The 17,344-nt window shown below is 45.5% G+C and overlaps 1 protein-coding gene across 3 annotated transcripts in view; it reads left to right on the forward strand.

Moving 5' to 3' along the window:
* The first annotated feature begins 3,960 nt into the window (after positions 1 to 3,960).
* CXorf23 (chromosome X open reading frame 23) overlaps positions 3,961 to 17,344 on the forward strand; it is a 35,767-nt gene continuing 22,383 nt past the window's right edge. For 2 of the 3 annotated variants that reach the window (XM_015272723.4, XM_025146578.3), the window contains exons 1-4: positions 3,961 to 4,144; positions 13,704 to 13,777; positions 15,489 to 16,067; positions 16,411 to 17,070. In XM_015272723.4, the coding sequence (XP_015128209.1) occupies positions 13,737 to 13,777; positions 15,489 to 16,067; positions 16,411 to 17,070 (1,280 nt within the window). In that variant the 5' untranslated portion in view covers positions 3,961 to 4,144; positions 13,704 to 13,736. Of the gene's footprint in view, positions 4,145 to 4,309; positions 4,607 to 13,703; positions 13,778 to 15,488; positions 16,068 to 16,410; positions 17,071 to 17,344 lie in introns of those variants that run through there. The other variant, XM_003640516.6, reaches the window with a different exon arrangement.

Raw genomic sequence — 17,344 nt, forward strand, 5'->3', positions numbered from 1 at the left:
CCACATCTACACGTTTCTTGAACACCTCCAGGAACGGTGACTCCACCACCTCCCTGGGCAGCCTGTGCCACTGCCTCACCGCTGTTTCTGAGAAGATTTTTTTCCTGATATCCGATCTGAACCTCCCCTGGTGCAACTTGAAGCCATAGCTTCTCATCCTAGCTGTTAGCAATGAGCTGCTCTCACCACTCTGATATGTGCTTTCTCCTTCAGGTATTTCCATCTGCAGGCTCTGTCTACACACACAAAATTAATCGTGTATGGCAACCATGCTGACCCGCTCCCTGCAAAGAGCTTCTAATTTCATTTACGTAGTCTACTTTGGTGGAGAAGGTATGTAGAAGTGGTGGTGAGCTTGGCAGCGCCGGAAAGTCCATGCTTCTGGACCTGGCCTTGTTGGGATACAGGGAAAGTTTTATTTCCTTTTTTTTTTTTTTAAAGTAACTTAACGTGGTTCAGTATAGTCTAGCTCCAATAGTAATGTTTGATGTAGAAAACAAAATGCTTGCTTGAAAGATAGATAAGATCCATCTGCTATCTCATATCAGTTTCTATCTGAATTCTAGCTTACTTCCATCCATAATTTCCAAGTATTTAGCATGCAAACCACAGCCAGGCTGTTTCCAAAGGGAATGTTTACGAAATTAAACATTAAAGGGATATGAAAGCTATTCTCTATTCTAATGATACATAATTAGAAAAAAAAATTAAATAGATTAAAATAATTAGTCTTAATAAGAAGTAATTCTCAAGCCCTGTGCAATAGCATAGTCTTCACACTTCAGAGATGGAGAATAATGATGCTGGGGAACTACTAACAGGAGCTGGTTTGAATATTAATTTAATTTGTAACGTGTGTTTAACTTCCTGTTTTCTTAGACTACGTGGTCCCAGCAGAGACCCTGGTGGATACACTTGATATTAGTGATCAGGGTAAGTGTGCGTTGACTCCAGAGAATCTGAGCACAATTCAAAGAAATAGGAAGTATCGGTTAGTGTGTGTGACATTTAAGTTTATCACTTGCACGCAGAGATGTGTTGGCTATACTTATTCTTTTGAACCATTGTTGCTTTAAGTGAGGCATCTGCTTACTTCTAAGTTGCAGGGCAGTAATTGCCTCCCTGCGCACAGGGAACAGGCAAAGCGCTGCACCAGCTGCAGCTGGGAATAAGACCAAATCCTTCTCTGTTAGTCCCGTTTTCCTGGCCTCACTTTCTCCAGTCTAAATTTCTCCAGCTGGTGCAGCCTCACCTCGAGCACTGTGTGCAGTTTTGGACATCACAAGATAAGAAGGACATAAAACTATCAGAGAGACTCCAAAGGAGGGCTACAAAGATGGTGAAGGGTACAGAGGGCAAGACACCTGAGCAGCTGAGGCCCGTGTGTTTGCTCAGCACAGAGCAGGGGAGCTGAGGGGAGGCCTGATGGCGGCTGCAGCTCCTCACAGGGAGCGGAGGGGCAGCGCTGAGCTCTGCTCTGTGTGACAGCGACAGGGCCCGAGGGAACGGCATGGAGCCGTGTCAGGGGAGGGGCAGCTGGGGGTTAGGGACAGGGGCTGCACCAGAGGGCGGTGGGCATGGAGCGGGCTGCCCAGGGCTGTGGGCACGGCCCCGAGTGCCGGAGTTCAAGGAGCGTCTGGACAGCGCTCTCAGACATAGGGTTTGATTTGGGGTGGTGCTGTGTGGAGCCGGGGGTTGGACTCCATGATCCTTGTGGGTCCCTTCCAGATCAGTATGTTCTATGTTCTAGGATTCTAAGACCCACCCTGAGCTCCTGTTAACAATACCAACAGACAAAGAAGCAGGAGGTATTGGTTTTTGTGGCTTGTGACTGTACTTCTGTATCAAACAGTTCAGTAAGTCTTCTGCAATCCCTTTTAATTGGGAAGGCTAGCAGTTTTAAAAAGAGTTCTATATGCTTTTCACATGAGATTTTCCAAGATTTTTTGGTGAAGATACAGGAAATTATTTTGTATGAGAATAGTATGTGGTTTGCACAGAATCGCAGGGGTTGGAAGGGACCTCAAGAGATCAAGTCCAATCCCCCCGCTAAAGCAGGTAGGTATCCAGACAGGTCTTGAATTTCTCCATAGAAGGAGACTCCACAACCTCTCTGTGCAACCTGTTCCAGTGCTCCATCACCCTTACCATAAAGAAGTTCTTCCACATGTTAGTACGGGCCTTCCTATGTTCAAGTTTTAGGCCATTGCTCCTTATCTAATCGGTACACACTGAGAAGAGCCTGGCCTCATCCATTTGCCTCTCACCTCCCCTTAGATATTTACAAATATTTATCAGATCCCCTCTCAGCCTTCTTTTCCCCAGGCTGAACAGACCCAGGTTACTTAGCCTTTCCTCTTATGGAAGATACTCCAGGTTCTTAACCATCTTTGTGGCCCTCCACTGGACTCCTTCTAGGAGATCCCTAACTTTTTTAACTGGGGAGACACAGTAGTCTAAACGTGGTCTCAGCAGGGCAGAGTAGATGGGAGGATCACCTTCCTCAACCTGCTGGCCATGTTCTTTTTAATGCACCCCAGGATCCCATTGGCCACAAGGGCACACTTCTGTCTCATGGCCGACCTGCTGTCCACCAGGACGCCCAGGTCCTTCTTCACAGGACTGCTCTCCAGCAGGTCATTCCCTATCCTTGTGTTTGAGTGAGTGTATAAAGGACTGAAGCTGTGAAGGGATCCCTCAGTCCCAAAAGCAGTAATTCTGCCAAGGTCAAGAAGATGCCGATCTCAAGATAACATTCTGCTAAAGGATATGACCCTGTAAAGGGCTGGCAGGAAGATGTAAGCCAGATGCCGAAAGTTGATGGATTGTCAAAGTCAGCAGTCCACACTGGGAACATGAGGGAACTGGGACCACTCCTCTGATCAGGACCTTATGGAGAGGAAGTAATGTCTTTACCTGGGGAAGACAAACATCTAACTTCACACTGCTAGGCTGTAGTTTGACATTAAACGTAGTACCTTGGCTGAGCTGGATCAGAAATGTCAGGAGGACATAACACAGAGGACTGACTCTGGCTCTTTTTCTGCCTCGTTTCTTTTTTAAAAAACATTGACAAGCTGACTTGGTTTTGGCAAGCTGTGCACCAGATCAGATGTCACCTGCCTGTGCGGTGGTAACAAGGCTGTATCAGGTGTCGCCCACCTTCCTGCAGCTCGTGTGAAAACAAAGAACAGCATCAGCCCTATGCTTAGAATGAGGCTACTGCGTGTGCCTGTGCCTGATCTCAATTCATTTTCTGTTCAGGTCTGACAGCGCACCAAAATGGTAGTCACGGCCCTCAACCAACAGCCTCAAATGCTGAATAGTATGAAGTAGATAAAGTCACTATCTCATTTCACATGTTGTTTCGCGCTGTGTTAAATCTATTTTCGTGCTTTCCAATCACAGAAACTATTCCATTTTGAAAGGCTTCCTTATAATGCCAGCGTGTGCACCAGTGCGTTCGGCTCCTGAAGGAAGCACTCGCTTCAACACCGAACCTGTTTGGCCAGCCGGTGACCAACATGAGGAGTGTATCCTGACAGCCCAGGGAGGAGAGCGCTCATGTTGCTGGGCTCGACTGTATTTCTGGAGAAGAAGAGAGCTGGGCACGCACTTGGGCAATCCAAGAAGCAGAGAGAAGTGAATGCAGGCACGGGATGCATCTGGATCGAGCCTCGCAGTAAGCGACAAGCAAGCCATGGCCGTGACACCTCCGTGCCTGTGCATCCAGGCTTCGTCAGCCGGGGGTCGTGCGGCCCCACCACAGGAACCAATATGGCTCCACGAACTTTGTCACGGAGCGTCGGGCCTGTGAGGCCTCGGTGAACTTCCTGGCAGCAGAGCCGTGCCCGAGGGCAGATCGATCAGCGGAGCGGCTACCAGACGAGGAGGACGAGAACGAGGCGGAGCACCGCCCGCCCCATCCCGTCCCGTCCCTCCCCTTCCGGGCCGCCCGCCCTTTCTCTCCGCCGCGCCCGTGGGGAGCAGCTGCGGCCGGCGCTGCCGCCGGGACCCGCCCCGCCTCCTCGCCGGGCACCTGCTCGGGGCGGAGCGGCGGCGGCCGGAGGAACGACGGCAGGAGGCCGACGTGGTGGTGGCGGCGGCGGCGGTGGCGGCGGCTCCGGAAGCGGCTCTGCGGGCGGTGAGTGCGGCGGGGCCTGGGCAGGCCCGGCGGGGTGGCGAGGGCCGGGTCGGGCGCTGTGCGGTGTCAGTGCCGCTACCGGGCCCGGTCCGCGCGGGGGGGGACAAAACCGCGGCGGCTCCGCGGGTCGGGCCGGCCTTGGGGCGACCGCGAGGGGGAAACGTTGGCGTCCGTCCGTCAGGTGGAGGAGGCGCGGTGTGAAGGGGACGGGAGGTCAGTGGGCATCGCTGCGCTGGCGGCTGCGCGGCCTGCACGGTGCCTGCCCCCCTCCCCGGCCATGCGTGTGTCCGCACGCGTAAGCGAGTGTGATGCACGGCGTCGTGCGCCGAGGGCTTGGCGCCGAGCGCTCCTCAGGCCGAGCGCCTGCGCCCCGAGCCGGAGGAAAGTGAACTGATACCGATCTGACTGATGCCGTGCTGCGTTCCGTGGTTATTCGTCCTCATCTGAACGTGCGGCACACCGGTAGGTTGGAGGAGAGCAACCGCGGTGGTAACGGTGTCCGCATCGCTCGCCGCTGTCCTGAGTCACTTCTAAACGTAGCTTAGGGCCCCGAGGGCTTAAAACAAAAGCTCCTCAGATTGCAGGGAGATTCTCCTTACCTGCTTACCTCGCGTTTTTGTGGGCCTCGAGAAGAGACGGAGCCTGTCATCAAAGTTGGGCCAAGTGTGAGAGGCTCCGGGAAGCACATAGTGGGAGGAGGAGGAGGAGGAAGGCAGAGGTGTGGAAGGGCGCTGTGGTAAAGCTAGGCTGTGGCAGTCTGAGATCTGGGGCTGGGCACAGGGGGATGGAGGATGCGATGACTAAGATTTTTCCCCTCGTTTTAATCTTTTTCACACAGCAGGACTGCTGGGTTTTCTTTTTTTTAGGTATTAATTTAATATTGGTGTTGGTGAGGTGAGCTGAAGTAATTAACCTCCCTTAGTGGCACGCCCTGCTGTACCGATAAACAGCTGTCTTAGCAAGTGTCCGTGTGCTCACTCCTCCACATCTGCTGTTAGCAAAATAACTGGTATTTCTGCCAGGGCTTTTGTAAGAGCACTCACACCAACTTTCCCTCCACCTATGGTGTAATGAGATAGGCCTTGTGGGCGTTCACCTGTTGGGAGGCAACACAGGCTGGGTTCTCCTTCTGTCCCAAGTGGAAGTGGGCTCTGCAGGGAAGGAGGAAACGTCCCGGGAGCCTTCCAGCAGGGCTGGTCTCGCTGATGAGCACAGCTCTGGCTGTCCAGGTCTTTGGCAGCAGCACCTGTGTGTGATGTTGCTGATTCTACGGGGCTTTTGAGTTAACGAGGCATTTCTTTCACTTTCTGCTTTTGTTGATGCCTGTTGGATGGCATTCAGTAGGCAGGAAGTTGTGGCTTTTCTGTTTTGTTTTTTCTTAGGCTTAAGTATTAAGACAATGAAGGCATGAATTTTTAACACGCTTCTGACATCTCCTTAGGACTCAGTAGGGAGAAATGGCTGGGGATATTACAGTGAAACTTAAGGCTCTATAATAGACGCGTTAAAGACCTTTCATTCAGTATGCTGTAGAAAAGGCTAGTCGATATGCTTCTAAATTGTGTTGTGCTTTTTTTTTTTTTAAGGTGTTTATTTAATAGAATTGTGAAATGATTCGAGTTGGAAGGGACCTTAAAGCCTACCCAACCCCTGCCATGGGCAGGGCTACCCCCCACCAGCTCAGGCTGCCCAGGGCCCCATCCAACCTGGCCTTGAGCACCTCCAGGGATGGGGCACCACAGCTTCTCTGGGCAGCTGTGCCAGCGCCTCACTGCCCTCTCAGTTAAGAATTTCTTCGTCAAGTCTAATCTAAACCTGCTTCATTTTATTTTAAAGCCATCATCCTTTGTTCTATCACTGCTCTCCTTGAAGGAGAGTCACTTCCCATTTTTCCTGTAGGCTCCTCTAAGTACTGGAAGGCTGCAATGAGGTCTCCCCAGAGATTTCTCTTTTCCAGGCTGTATAAGCCCAGCTTTCTCAGCTTGTCTCCTTAGGAGCAGTGCTTCTCTAGACCTGCTCCAACAGCTCCACGTTCTTCTGGTACTGGGACCACAGAGCTGAACAGAGTACTCCAAGTAGGGTCCCATGAGAGCAAAGTAGAAGGGGACAGTCACCTATTATGACCTGCTGACCTTGAGTCTTTTGAGACTGTGATACAGACTTACTCTGGTCAGTCTCTTCCAAGTTCATATTGTAATCTGTTTTTCTACAAAGGTAAGGCATTGCCTGCTAATTAGTGTCATTAAATGGGTTAGTTTTAAATGAGAGCACGTAGAGCTTAAGTTACATGCCTCAGTAGATCAGCTCAGGTATTTTTACTCTTTTGTTCAAATGCACAGGGGCAAGGAAATGCTTTCTGTGTATCTCAAGGAATTATGTACACTAAACAAGTTGTATCAGTAAGGAGTATATACTTCAGGTAGGACTGAACTTCCTGTGGTAGGTCTGCTGTGAGTGTAAGGGGAATCACAGAGCATCCCAAGTTGAAAGAGGTCTATAAGGATCATGGAGTCCAACCCCTGGCTCCACACAGCACCACCTCAAATCAAACCCTATGTCTGAGAGCGCTGTCCAGACGCTCCTTGAACTCCGGCACTCGGGGCCGTGCCCACAGCCCTGGGCAGCCCGTTCCATGCCCACCGCCCTCTGGTGCAGCCCCTGTCCCTAACCCCCAGCTGCCCCTCCCCTGACACGGCTCCATGCCGTTCCCTCGGGCCCTGTCGCTGTCACACAGAGCAGAGCTCAGCGCTGCCCCTCCGCTCCCTGTGAGGAGCTTCAGCGCCATCCCCTCAGCTCCTCTGCTCTGTGCTGAGCAAACACCGGGGCCTCAGCTGCTTCTCATCCATCTTGCCTTCTGGACCCTTCACCATCTTTGTAGCAGGATAAAGCTGAAAATAAGAGAGAACAAAAATTTTTCAAAGCAGCAGTGACTGAGTTCATGGGTGGCTGGAGCTGTGATGATAGCTGGGAGGGGAGCTGACAGGGTGAGGGGTCAGAGTGGGCTTTGCAGAGGTTGTGGCTTGGCAGTGCAATGTGCTTGGTGTGATCGCTGACTGGTGGTGCTGGTTCCTGCTATCTCTGGGCTCCTTTCTCTCAGCCACTTTGCCACTGGTGCCTTCCAGGATGGTATGGACTGGCCAAGGAGATTTGGTTACGGTAACATGGTGCTAAGATAAGTCAAGCCATAACCTTGGACATGTGAAAGAATCTTTGAGAAGAACAAAAGCCCAGGAGGAGGTGTCTGTAATTCTAAAAGAGCACCCGTCAGATACAAGAGCAGTGAGGAAATTGCAGATGGAATTCAAATCTAGATCTTTGTCCCACCCTGTTCCCTGGTAAGACAACAGTGACTACATCACACTTCACTGATATGGATCAGGTGCACCAAAACAATTTATTAAAGATATTCTGAGCAAGCTGTTGCAGATATGATCTATAATCACATGTATTCTAAGCAACCAATGTGTTAGCCTATGAGTAATCAGTGTTCCAGTTGGGGAGGCCTATATTGGGGTAGGTAAGGGTAAATTGGGTTGGTTAAGGTTATACAAATTCTGGGCAAAGTAAGTTAGTGTAGGAAAGGTTATACAGCCTGTCTCCTCAATGCGTCTGTTGTGAGGTGGGGACTGAAGCGAGGTGGGAGCGTGTGTACAGAGTAGGTCTCAGGCCAGCTAAGGGGAGATCCAAAGGCTGTCTTCCAGTGTCCTGATTTTATACCCTTTATGCATGTGGTTCGCCATGATAAGCAAGGGGGACCGAACTGTTATGAAGTATGCAAACTAAGGCATGGGCAGGGGTATGAAAAACACATGATCTTGTAGAAAAGTAGAGAAACTTCCTTTGGTTCCTTAAGACCTTGTTTTCAATTCCCAAAAACATGAGGGATTGTTTATATGTTAATCTTCACTTGGTTTTATGTGCTCTGTGTTTCTGCCAAAGGTGCTACATTCTCCTTTCCTTGACAACTTCTGGTTGTAGCTCAGTCCCTTGACATGAGTACTGGGCCACGTGTTGTTAGGCATAGATAAAGTGGGTAGAGATGGCTGGAGGTGAGTGGAGTGACGGAGGCGTAGCTACAGCCTCATTTGACCTGCACAGCTAGGGGCAGTTTGACCAGAGGATGGTTACAGGGCTAGTGCCTTGTCGTGTTCCTCAGCCTTATAGGACCTCTCCCTTTCTTCAGCAGACTATGCTTGGGCCATACACCACAGTCTTTTGCATAGGTTTGTTATCTCTTTGTTGCCTATAAAAAGAAACAGTTTAGAAATCCCTCAGCTGAGTTTCATTGCCTCAACAGTGTGTGCATCCTTGAATTCGGTAGCTGCTCTAACTCATAGCTTGCAAAGCTGTCACATGTGCTGCCCAGAGGGAGTGTATCAGGAGTTACCCCTAGGGCTGGCAGAGCTATCGGTTGATGCTGGATGCCTGTCTGACAGCCATCAGTCCATTGGAGCCCTTTCTGCCTCTTCCAGGAGGTTTGAGCAGAGGTAGAGATCCTAGGATGCTCCCTGTATAGGGGGGTTGTACAAGGGAGCCCCCTGTACATGTATGGGGGGGGGAGGGAGGTGGCCCTTTCTTGAATCTCACAGAATTAGCCAAGGGGAGAAACACTCACTCCAGAGGTGGAGATTGAGGAGTGGTTTACTAGGAATAGGCAGGACTTGGGAAGAGTCTGCTAGAAACAGGGCAGGGATTTTGCTTATTGATGGCACTTTGTGAGCTGGTAGATTCCTTGAATTCCGGGTCTGAAGCTTTCAGATAAGAAACGGGACCAACCACTACAAGGGAAACCATATTGAAAAAGACCTACCTATACACAGCACATGTCCAAGAAGGAGTGGAGAGCAAGAAGACATTCGTGGAATGAGTTAGCATAGGACAACCCACTGTCTGGAATGAGTTAGCATTTCTTGCTTCGCAGTACCATGATTAAGTTTTGTGTGATATAAATATGTCTGCTTAAGAGCCACTAGTGAGGCGGTTGGGGCGGTGTTAGCCCCATGCGTTGGTGTGCACCTTAAACTAACAAACTACCTTCATTCTGACTCTTTGTGAGTCTGAGTGCTGTTCCACAGGTCTGGTTCATGTTGCCGTGTCCCTGTGCTGCTGGCTGTAGACACAGGAGAAGGTCTGAAGTGAGGAGTGTGAGGCAAGGTGGTTGAGGCCCAACTCATGGCATCCTGCTTTTAGCCCCAGCAGGGCTTGTGGCTGTGCATCAGGGTGCAAACTGGGAGCTGGGGTTTGGAGGTTGAAGGTGTTGAATAGAAAAATGAGGGGAAAATGGGTACTGATGTGACCCAGCTCAGTGCTGGCAGCCTCTGCTTGTGACAATAGTGTCCAAGCCAGTTTGGGAAGCACTAAGCTATAGGTCATGTGAAGTCCCACAGCAGTTTAGAAAGGCTCTAGCTGGTTTGCTGGGACATGTGAGTCTGTACTTAGGCTCTTTATGAGACATTTTCTGTTGGAGGCAAGGTTTGTGTATACCTGCCAGCTTTGTTAAGCACAGTCACGCTTCACGAGGCAGGGCTGTGTGTCATGCTTCAGCTCCCTTTTGAGGAGTTTGAGACTCCTTTCTGAGCAGCAATGTTGAGGGAGCTTGTGTGTTCCTTGAAGAGCAGGTGAGGCTTATGTCCTCCTCAGGCAGTAGCTGGGGACACACACGTGACAATTTGATTGTATTTCTGTCTGATGTGGTGGTGCTGACAATCAGTTTCTGGTTTCTCTTTCTTGATAGGCCCTGTATCACTGCATGGCATTCTGACATGTCCCTTCCAGTTCCTGGTTGATCCCAGCCTATAAGAGAGCCGTATGGAAAGCTTGCAGCTGCTCATTTCCTTCTAGAGGAGAGTGAAAGAATAGTGAACTAGGTGGCTTTATCAGTGAGGGTCAGCGTCTGTCTTTGTGACTGCTGTGTGACCCAACTTATGAAATACTTGCTTATCCCTTCCTTCTGTGTGATGTTTGGGAGGCAGTTGCAGTGACAGTCTGGCAATCCTTACAAAGGGATGAGAAATGCCTCCCTTCACCACGGGGGAAATGACAATTTAAGTGCAGCTCCTTGGTGGTGAACACGTACTCCTCTGAAATTGTCCTTAGTTTCCAGCTTAGGGTTTCTCCTGCCATCTATATTGTGGATGATGGAAAGTACCCCAGAAAGGTATGAAAGCAGTTGACAATTTATGGTCAATTTACAAAGAGTTAACTACTTCTACTCCATCTGTGTCCTATCTGTAAGATTTTAGCTGTTTGGGGCCCACTGACGTGGGGACTATTTGCATTAGCGAGAACTCTGGTTCCATTCAGCTGGATGGTTGTAGTCTCTTGTGTGTTTTTGTGTTTCTTGCTGGAGAAGATCAAAGAGGTTGGAGGCTAGTTTAATTCAGAAAAACAAGTTCTTAAAAGTCAATGGTCTTATGAAAGAATGCGTATTCTAGTTGACGTGCCCCAAACAATTTCTGGTCATTCCCAGATTACTTCTTCTCAAGATGCATTTTTCAGGTTGTTACTGGAAACTTCAAGAAAGCTCTGGTATCCAAAGTGTAGAATCAGAGAGCTGGAAGCAGGCTAAAGACAGTTTCTCCTTAGAGAGACTTTGCCCGATTCCCATTCCAAAAGTCAAGGCAAAGAAAATAAAAGGTGGGATTTCCTATAAGTAGTTTAAGAACTGCCTTAAACAGTTACTGATAACTCCTGCAATGAGTCACTTGTTGTGATGCAGTGAATGCGAGGAGCACTATGAACCCAGTAATAGTACTTCTCAGTTACAAACATTTCTGCACACATCTGTAGCGATGGTGTTGTATAAAGTACAATGAGAGGAGCTGACAAAATGCAGAATCCAGAGTACAGCAGGTCCTGGCATCTCTCGTACTCAAAATGAGCTGACCTTTGGGAGGCATCTGGGTGGCTCGCTTGGGAACTGCAGGGCCTCCACTTCTTTCAAATCATTCTGCAATAGGAAGGCTTGCTGCTTAGTACCTTATGGCAAACTTTCTTTTGATTTGGGACTGTACTGCTGATCTAAGATAGAGGATTTAAACCTGAGTTTTGCAGCGTGCTTAGAAATTCTGTGTAGATGAATTCACGGCTCTGGTATTACAATGGGAATTTTGTTTGGCATTGAGTGTTTCCTGCCTTCGTATGCTATGTGTTGCATCTTTAAATTGGCTGTGAGTGAATCTTTAGTTCTGGCTCACTTTTTAGGAGGTGCGTTAAAACAAGTGAATGCTTTCTTTCTGCTAAGGAGTGGGAGTGTTTATCGTAAGGCAAGGTCTTGAACATGCCATCACATTCCTTCTTGTGCTTTTAGTATAATTGTTTAGCTGGTCTAGAAAGAGTAAGTCATGTTTGGGTATGGAAGTTCAGATTCTAGCTCGGTTGCTCTGTGGCACTGCACCAGGATTTAAATGATGATTTTGGTGGGGTTGAGTGGCACTCTGTGGTTTTGGTTTTAACATATTTTTAAAATGAAGGATGAAGTTCAGAACTGAAGGGAGGATAGAAAACAAGAATTTGAATGGCATATGAGGCAGTCACTTAGAGCTTATAAGAAAAGAGAATAGTGATGAATCTTCAGAGCTCATGGTATATTCCTCTCTTTTGAAATGTTTGCAGGAGCAGTTTTCTCATGTTTCTGACATAGTGTTTAGTTTGATAGGCTGCGTGCTTACTTGTGGGAAGTAGGAAATAATTGCAGCCACGCCATTATTTATTTTTTGAAAAATACTTAATGTGAGTACTGGTGTTAGAGAACCTTATTTAACTTTGGCCAGTAGAATCTTTGAGTGAGCAAAGGGCTTAAATTCAAGCCATGCGGTCCTCAGATGCGTGCCTTTAGGATCTAAGAGGTAATGCTTAACTTTGTATTTGAAAGCTCAAGGAACAAATTCTGTGTGCCATCTCGGGGTACTTCTTTCATGCTTCACTATCCCTAGCAACAGTTCTTAAGGCTATGTCTTGCCACGTAGTCTCATTGTAAAGCAGATACTCTCATAGAACACGAGACTCCTGAGATCAAGAATTGTGCTCTTACTATGTCTGGCAAATAATAGTTCAGTTAGATTAAAGTCCAACTTAAAGAATAGGAAGTGAACATTTCCAGAATGAGCCTGAAATGTAGCAGATTATATATGTGGTTTGCCTATCGTTCATCTGTGGTGGTAGGTATTAGAAGGGTGCTGTATGTTCTTAAAGATAGTGCTGTATGTTCTTAAAGATTATCCATGACAGAATCATACAAAAACAAGATATAGGAAGGGGTAAGATTTGACCAATGAGTGTGATGTGGGACTGGGGAGAATGCGCATGTAGGCATGGCCCTGCATGTTTTTTATGAGTCTTAAAGCTTGCTGGTTTGGCTTTTTTTGGTTCTTTTTTTTTTCCCCCCCATCTTGCCTTTCAATTTCAGTTGAGTGGGTAAAGGGCTTAATTACAAAATACAGGTCTGAGTGCCTTGAAGTATCAAAAAGTCTATAGGTAGCTTTTCTGGAGCAGTTTTCTATCTTCATGTGGGCCTGGGAGCAAGTTTGTGTGGTAAATACCAGAGCACATATAAAACAACACTGACCTGTACGCATTCTTCTCGTTTCCACTTTCAAATGGCTGGTTGTTCATTAATTTCAGAGTTGTTGATAGTTCTCTTTTTGCCTCTGTTTATACTTCTGGCTTTTACAGCATCTTGTGGTACTTAGGAGCTGTAGGCTTGGGTATGTGGTTCAAATTCCAACTTCTAACCATTTACCTGATAATTTTACTCTATTTTAATCCTCGTGTTTGCTAAATAACAAATAACTGTTCCGTTCTTATTTACCAGTCATGTTACTGGTGAGCTTGTATGTCGTTTCTTTACTTGTTTTCCAAGTGTTTGATACCTTTTCTTGAAGAGCACCAAGAAGGATAGACCTCACAGGTCTCTTTCTGATGCTTCTGTATCTTTTTATGAGAAGGGATGCCCAAAACTGCTTCCAGTTCAAGAGCAATCTGTCTAGGTAGTGGGTTATTAGCAAAGAAAGTACAGAGATGTATCTTTTGTAGGTAGTTTCATTTGGATGAAATGTGACAATATAGATGTTAACATTGGATGGAGCAGTAAAAGCTTACTGGAGGTCTGTAATGATGTAAAAATGTTGGTGTATATATAACAAAGGTGAAGCTCAGCATATATGATTACGCAATGAAAACAAATATTTGTAAACTTCATTTTAAAACTAGCTCACTGTTCCCTCTCTGTCATCTACAGCGTTCAATGCCTCCTAATATTTACAGCATTTTAAAATTCCTGCATGTTGCTTGAGAATAATTATAGGATGGGGGGAGACAGAGGTGAGGAATAGCCAGATATTCATATCCTTTGCAATGAAAATAAACTGTATTCTAAGATCAGCAATTAGGATAAAAGTTACTTGCTTTAAGATGAGAACTAGTAGTGAAAATAAAACCTGTTTAAAAACATGCCACACCTCAACCTTAGTGCATCTAATGTTATCCTGGTTAAAAATGTGCCCCTGTTGCAAACTAGTGAATTCTTTTATCATACCAGTGAACTGTATCATTTTTACAGCTTCAAGAACTTCATATAAACACATGAGAGAAGATGACAAGATCTAGATCAAGATCACCACGATGGAAGCAAAGGTAAATGCTTTATCTGTAACTCTGCATGTTCTGAAATGTGGTTCTGTAGAAGGATTTACAACAAAGTCTTCAAACATTGGCAAAAAAAAAACTATGTCCATAACTGCAAAGATGTATTTTAAAAAAACATAATTTGTTTTCCAAACTGAATTGTTTCTGTAACATTTTTTTCCACGTCATAATTTTATTGCTAACTTTTTTAAAACTGGAAAGATTAAGCTTTCACTCTTGCTTGAGAACCTTGTTAGGCTTGAATCTTTGGGGAATTGAAATTGCCCAAAATACCGAAGTCCAAGTACTGAGCCACTTAAACTTATTTTTACTCCAACCTCACCTGATGTCTATAGCTTGCTTATGTTTTGCCTCTTGGTCTTGGACGATCAAGGAAGTTCATTGAATAACACAAATATAATTTTAGAGATATCCTATGTACTTTATACTATACTGATGATTGGGAATGTCCTTTGAGTGAAGAACAGGGGGAAATGCTGGAGCTCTCATGAAAGTGTGAGTCCTAACCAAAACAGTCAAAGAAATTTTGGCCTGGCAGCATAAGTACTGGTGGTGGTTTTATAGCTTATATAGTTTTATGAAGTTCTAGATTCTGATTTTGAACTTGTTTGCCAAAACAGAGGAATCAATTATGTTATATTTGAAATATATGCATAAAGGAAGTAATTTCCTTGAATTCCTTTCTAATGCTGTTTTCTGAGAATATACAGTGAATGCTGTGTCTGGTTTTGGTCTGGAATTACTTTCTGTTTCTTGCTAGTGGCTTTTGTTGCTTTTCTTTATTGAGATTTCGGCTAAAAATTCTCAAGTTGCTTTCATTTTTCTAACTGTAGGTAAAAATTCAAGGCTGAGAAGGGCGCTACTGAACTTTTAAGAGCAGAAGCTGCAGTAATTGTATAATGTGTATATGCAACATACACACAGAATTGCAGAACCACAAAATCACAGAATGTCAGGGATTGCAGAACCACAAAATCACAGAATGTCAGGGATTGGAAGGGATCTTGAAAGATCATCCAGTCCAGTCTCCTTGCCAAAGCAGGAACACCTGGATCAGGCCACACAGGAATGCATCTGGGTGGGTTTTGAATGTCTCCAGAGAAGGAGATCCAACCTCTCTGGGCACACACTTGAACAAAAAGACCAGAACAGCCTTTCTCAAACTACCTTTTTTTCACAGGAATAAAGCCCACCTGTGCGGTGTTTTCAGTAAAATATCTTATGTTTTCAGTCCATATATTTTTTTTATCTTGGCATGCAAAGAAAGTCTGAAAACCGTGTGGTTTTTTTCTTTTTTTACGTTTGTGCATTTTTTTCATGTTTTTTTTTCCCTTTGCCTTGTCCTGAAGAAGATAGGCAATGCTTGACAAGTGTGAAAATGTGTTACAGTTGTTTTCAGTGTAGTGGAGACTTCATATACATTGAATCAGTTTTAGCTTTAAACAAACAAAAATTGCTATAAGAGGAAAACGACTGACTTACCAATATTTTGTGTGGGTATTTTTCCTGTGAACGCTTTCAATAGAGTTGAAAGCAAGTTTGGTACTCTAGCTAGACAAGTGACACCGAGTATCCTGACTGGTTCTAAATTTTTCTTCCCACTTGATAAAACTGTGCTTCTTTAGGGAATAGATGTTTCTATTAAGAGGTTGATTCAGTTTTATGGGACTACTCAAAGTGAATTTTATTTTTGCATTAGGTCCTTATCTCCAGCATTCAGGAGTCCAGAGCACCACAGGCAAAGGCATGCTCATGTTAATTATGACTGTGAATATAAAAGCTTTCGTAAGGACCTAAAGAAACCTATGACATGGAGAACAGATGATGAAAAATATGGACAAAGCAACTCCAGGTTTGCACCTCATGGAAATAACCACCAGAGAATGTATGAACGTAGATCACCTTCACCAAACCTGAAAAGAATTCCCATGGAAGATGCTTACGGTCATAAGCCCTACAGAACACATTCATCGGAAAGAACTGAAGGCAATAGGAGATGTCCGTTACCACCAAAATACTCGGAAATACCATATAAAGAGCACGATCGGTCATTTTACCAGTACAAAATGGAAGAAAGATACACGTTTGAACACTACAAAGTCACTGGAAATGAAAAAGGAATTAAACCTTTTCACAGACCGTTAGGGGCTTCATGTAAATTTGAAAGAAAATGGCACGAAGATGACTTGAGGCACCAGAGGTTACACGAAGAGAAGTATGGTCAGTCACCCAGAAGAGTTTCTGATGAATTTACGTCAAGGAGCTCTTTACAGAAGAGGTATAGGAATAAAATAATTAAAACCTGGGTATTGTGGTGTAAAGCCTCAAGTGAAAGTCTGTTTTCATTATAGTTGAAGATAACCACCTTGAAACACGTTTGCCACTTTGTAGTTTAATTATGGGCGACTGGTAATAGTGAAGTATTTGTCTTTTAAGTAAATCATGTTGATGGCTAGAGTATGAAAGGATAATATTTCCCTCTTAAGAGCCCCTGCACATCCGTACCTTGGCGTGAGGGATTATGGGTTAACTTGCCACGCATTCTGCTGTCCAACATTCTTCACATATAAGTTCTCGCTTTCTTCTCTAGTGCAAGTGTAAATTGCTTTATGTCAACACAGGTATCCTGAAGATCACGATTACAGAGAATATGGGCACACGTCTAAAAGGGCTAAAGAAATGGAGAGGTATGACGGTGGAGAAGTAGCAAGAAATTCCAAGTGGAAGCAAGAGCGTTCTTTTCCACCCTACCAAGAAAAGGAGGAACAAAGAAATCTGGGTGCCCAGTCTCACCGATCGACTGAGAGGGAGTACTCGGAGGGATCTGTCACAAAGATAGCCTATGAATACAGTCACAAACGGCGCAGGCACCTGGATGGGGAAAAGTCTTTTACAGATGATAGAGCTCAGAAGTATGTGAAGCAGGAAGATCAGAAATATGGATCTTCTAAGGGTGCCTGGAATAACAAAAAGTTAGATTACTTTAGTGGTGGAAGAGCGAGACAGACTGAAGAAGGGCATGTTGAAGTCCCTGCTAAATATAGTTCAAAGAAGGGCTGCAATGCTTGTGTTAACTCTTCTAAAATGGATGTTGATCTGAGACCCTTTAAAAACAAGCAGAAGGAAAGAGTAAGGAAAGAAGGGGAACTCAGGAGAAAAGGAGATTCTTCCAGTAGCCAGCATGATTCAAGTCATACTGTTTCAGATGTGAAAATGTCAGATGTCAACTGTAGGAGGGAACATCTCACAATCAAAGTGGATATGAAGAAAACGGTGAACAGGTACGGGTATTTGTTTCCCCTCACCTGTTCTTTATTCCAGTCTGCTTACAGTTTACGAATATCAAAGGAAAACTGTTTCCTTAGGAGGTAGCAAGGACAACCTACAAAAAACAACCAACCAAAAAAGCCTACTTAATCTCATGGGAGTGTAGTAGCAAATGGAAAGAACAGAGCAGATAAGACCAGTCCAAACTGTAATTAAAGTTGCTTATTAGGAGTAAATGTGGGAAGTTTATTTAAAACAGACAAAATCAGAAAAGTTGAATCCTGTTCT

Source organism: Gallus gallus, chromosome 1, assembly GCF_016699485.2.
Source record: "Gallus gallus isolate bGalGal1 chromosome 1, bGalGal1.mat.broiler.GRCg7b, whole genome shotgun sequence".
Lineage (NCBI taxonomy): Eukaryota > Metazoa > Chordata > Aves > Galliformes > Phasianidae > Gallus > Gallus gallus.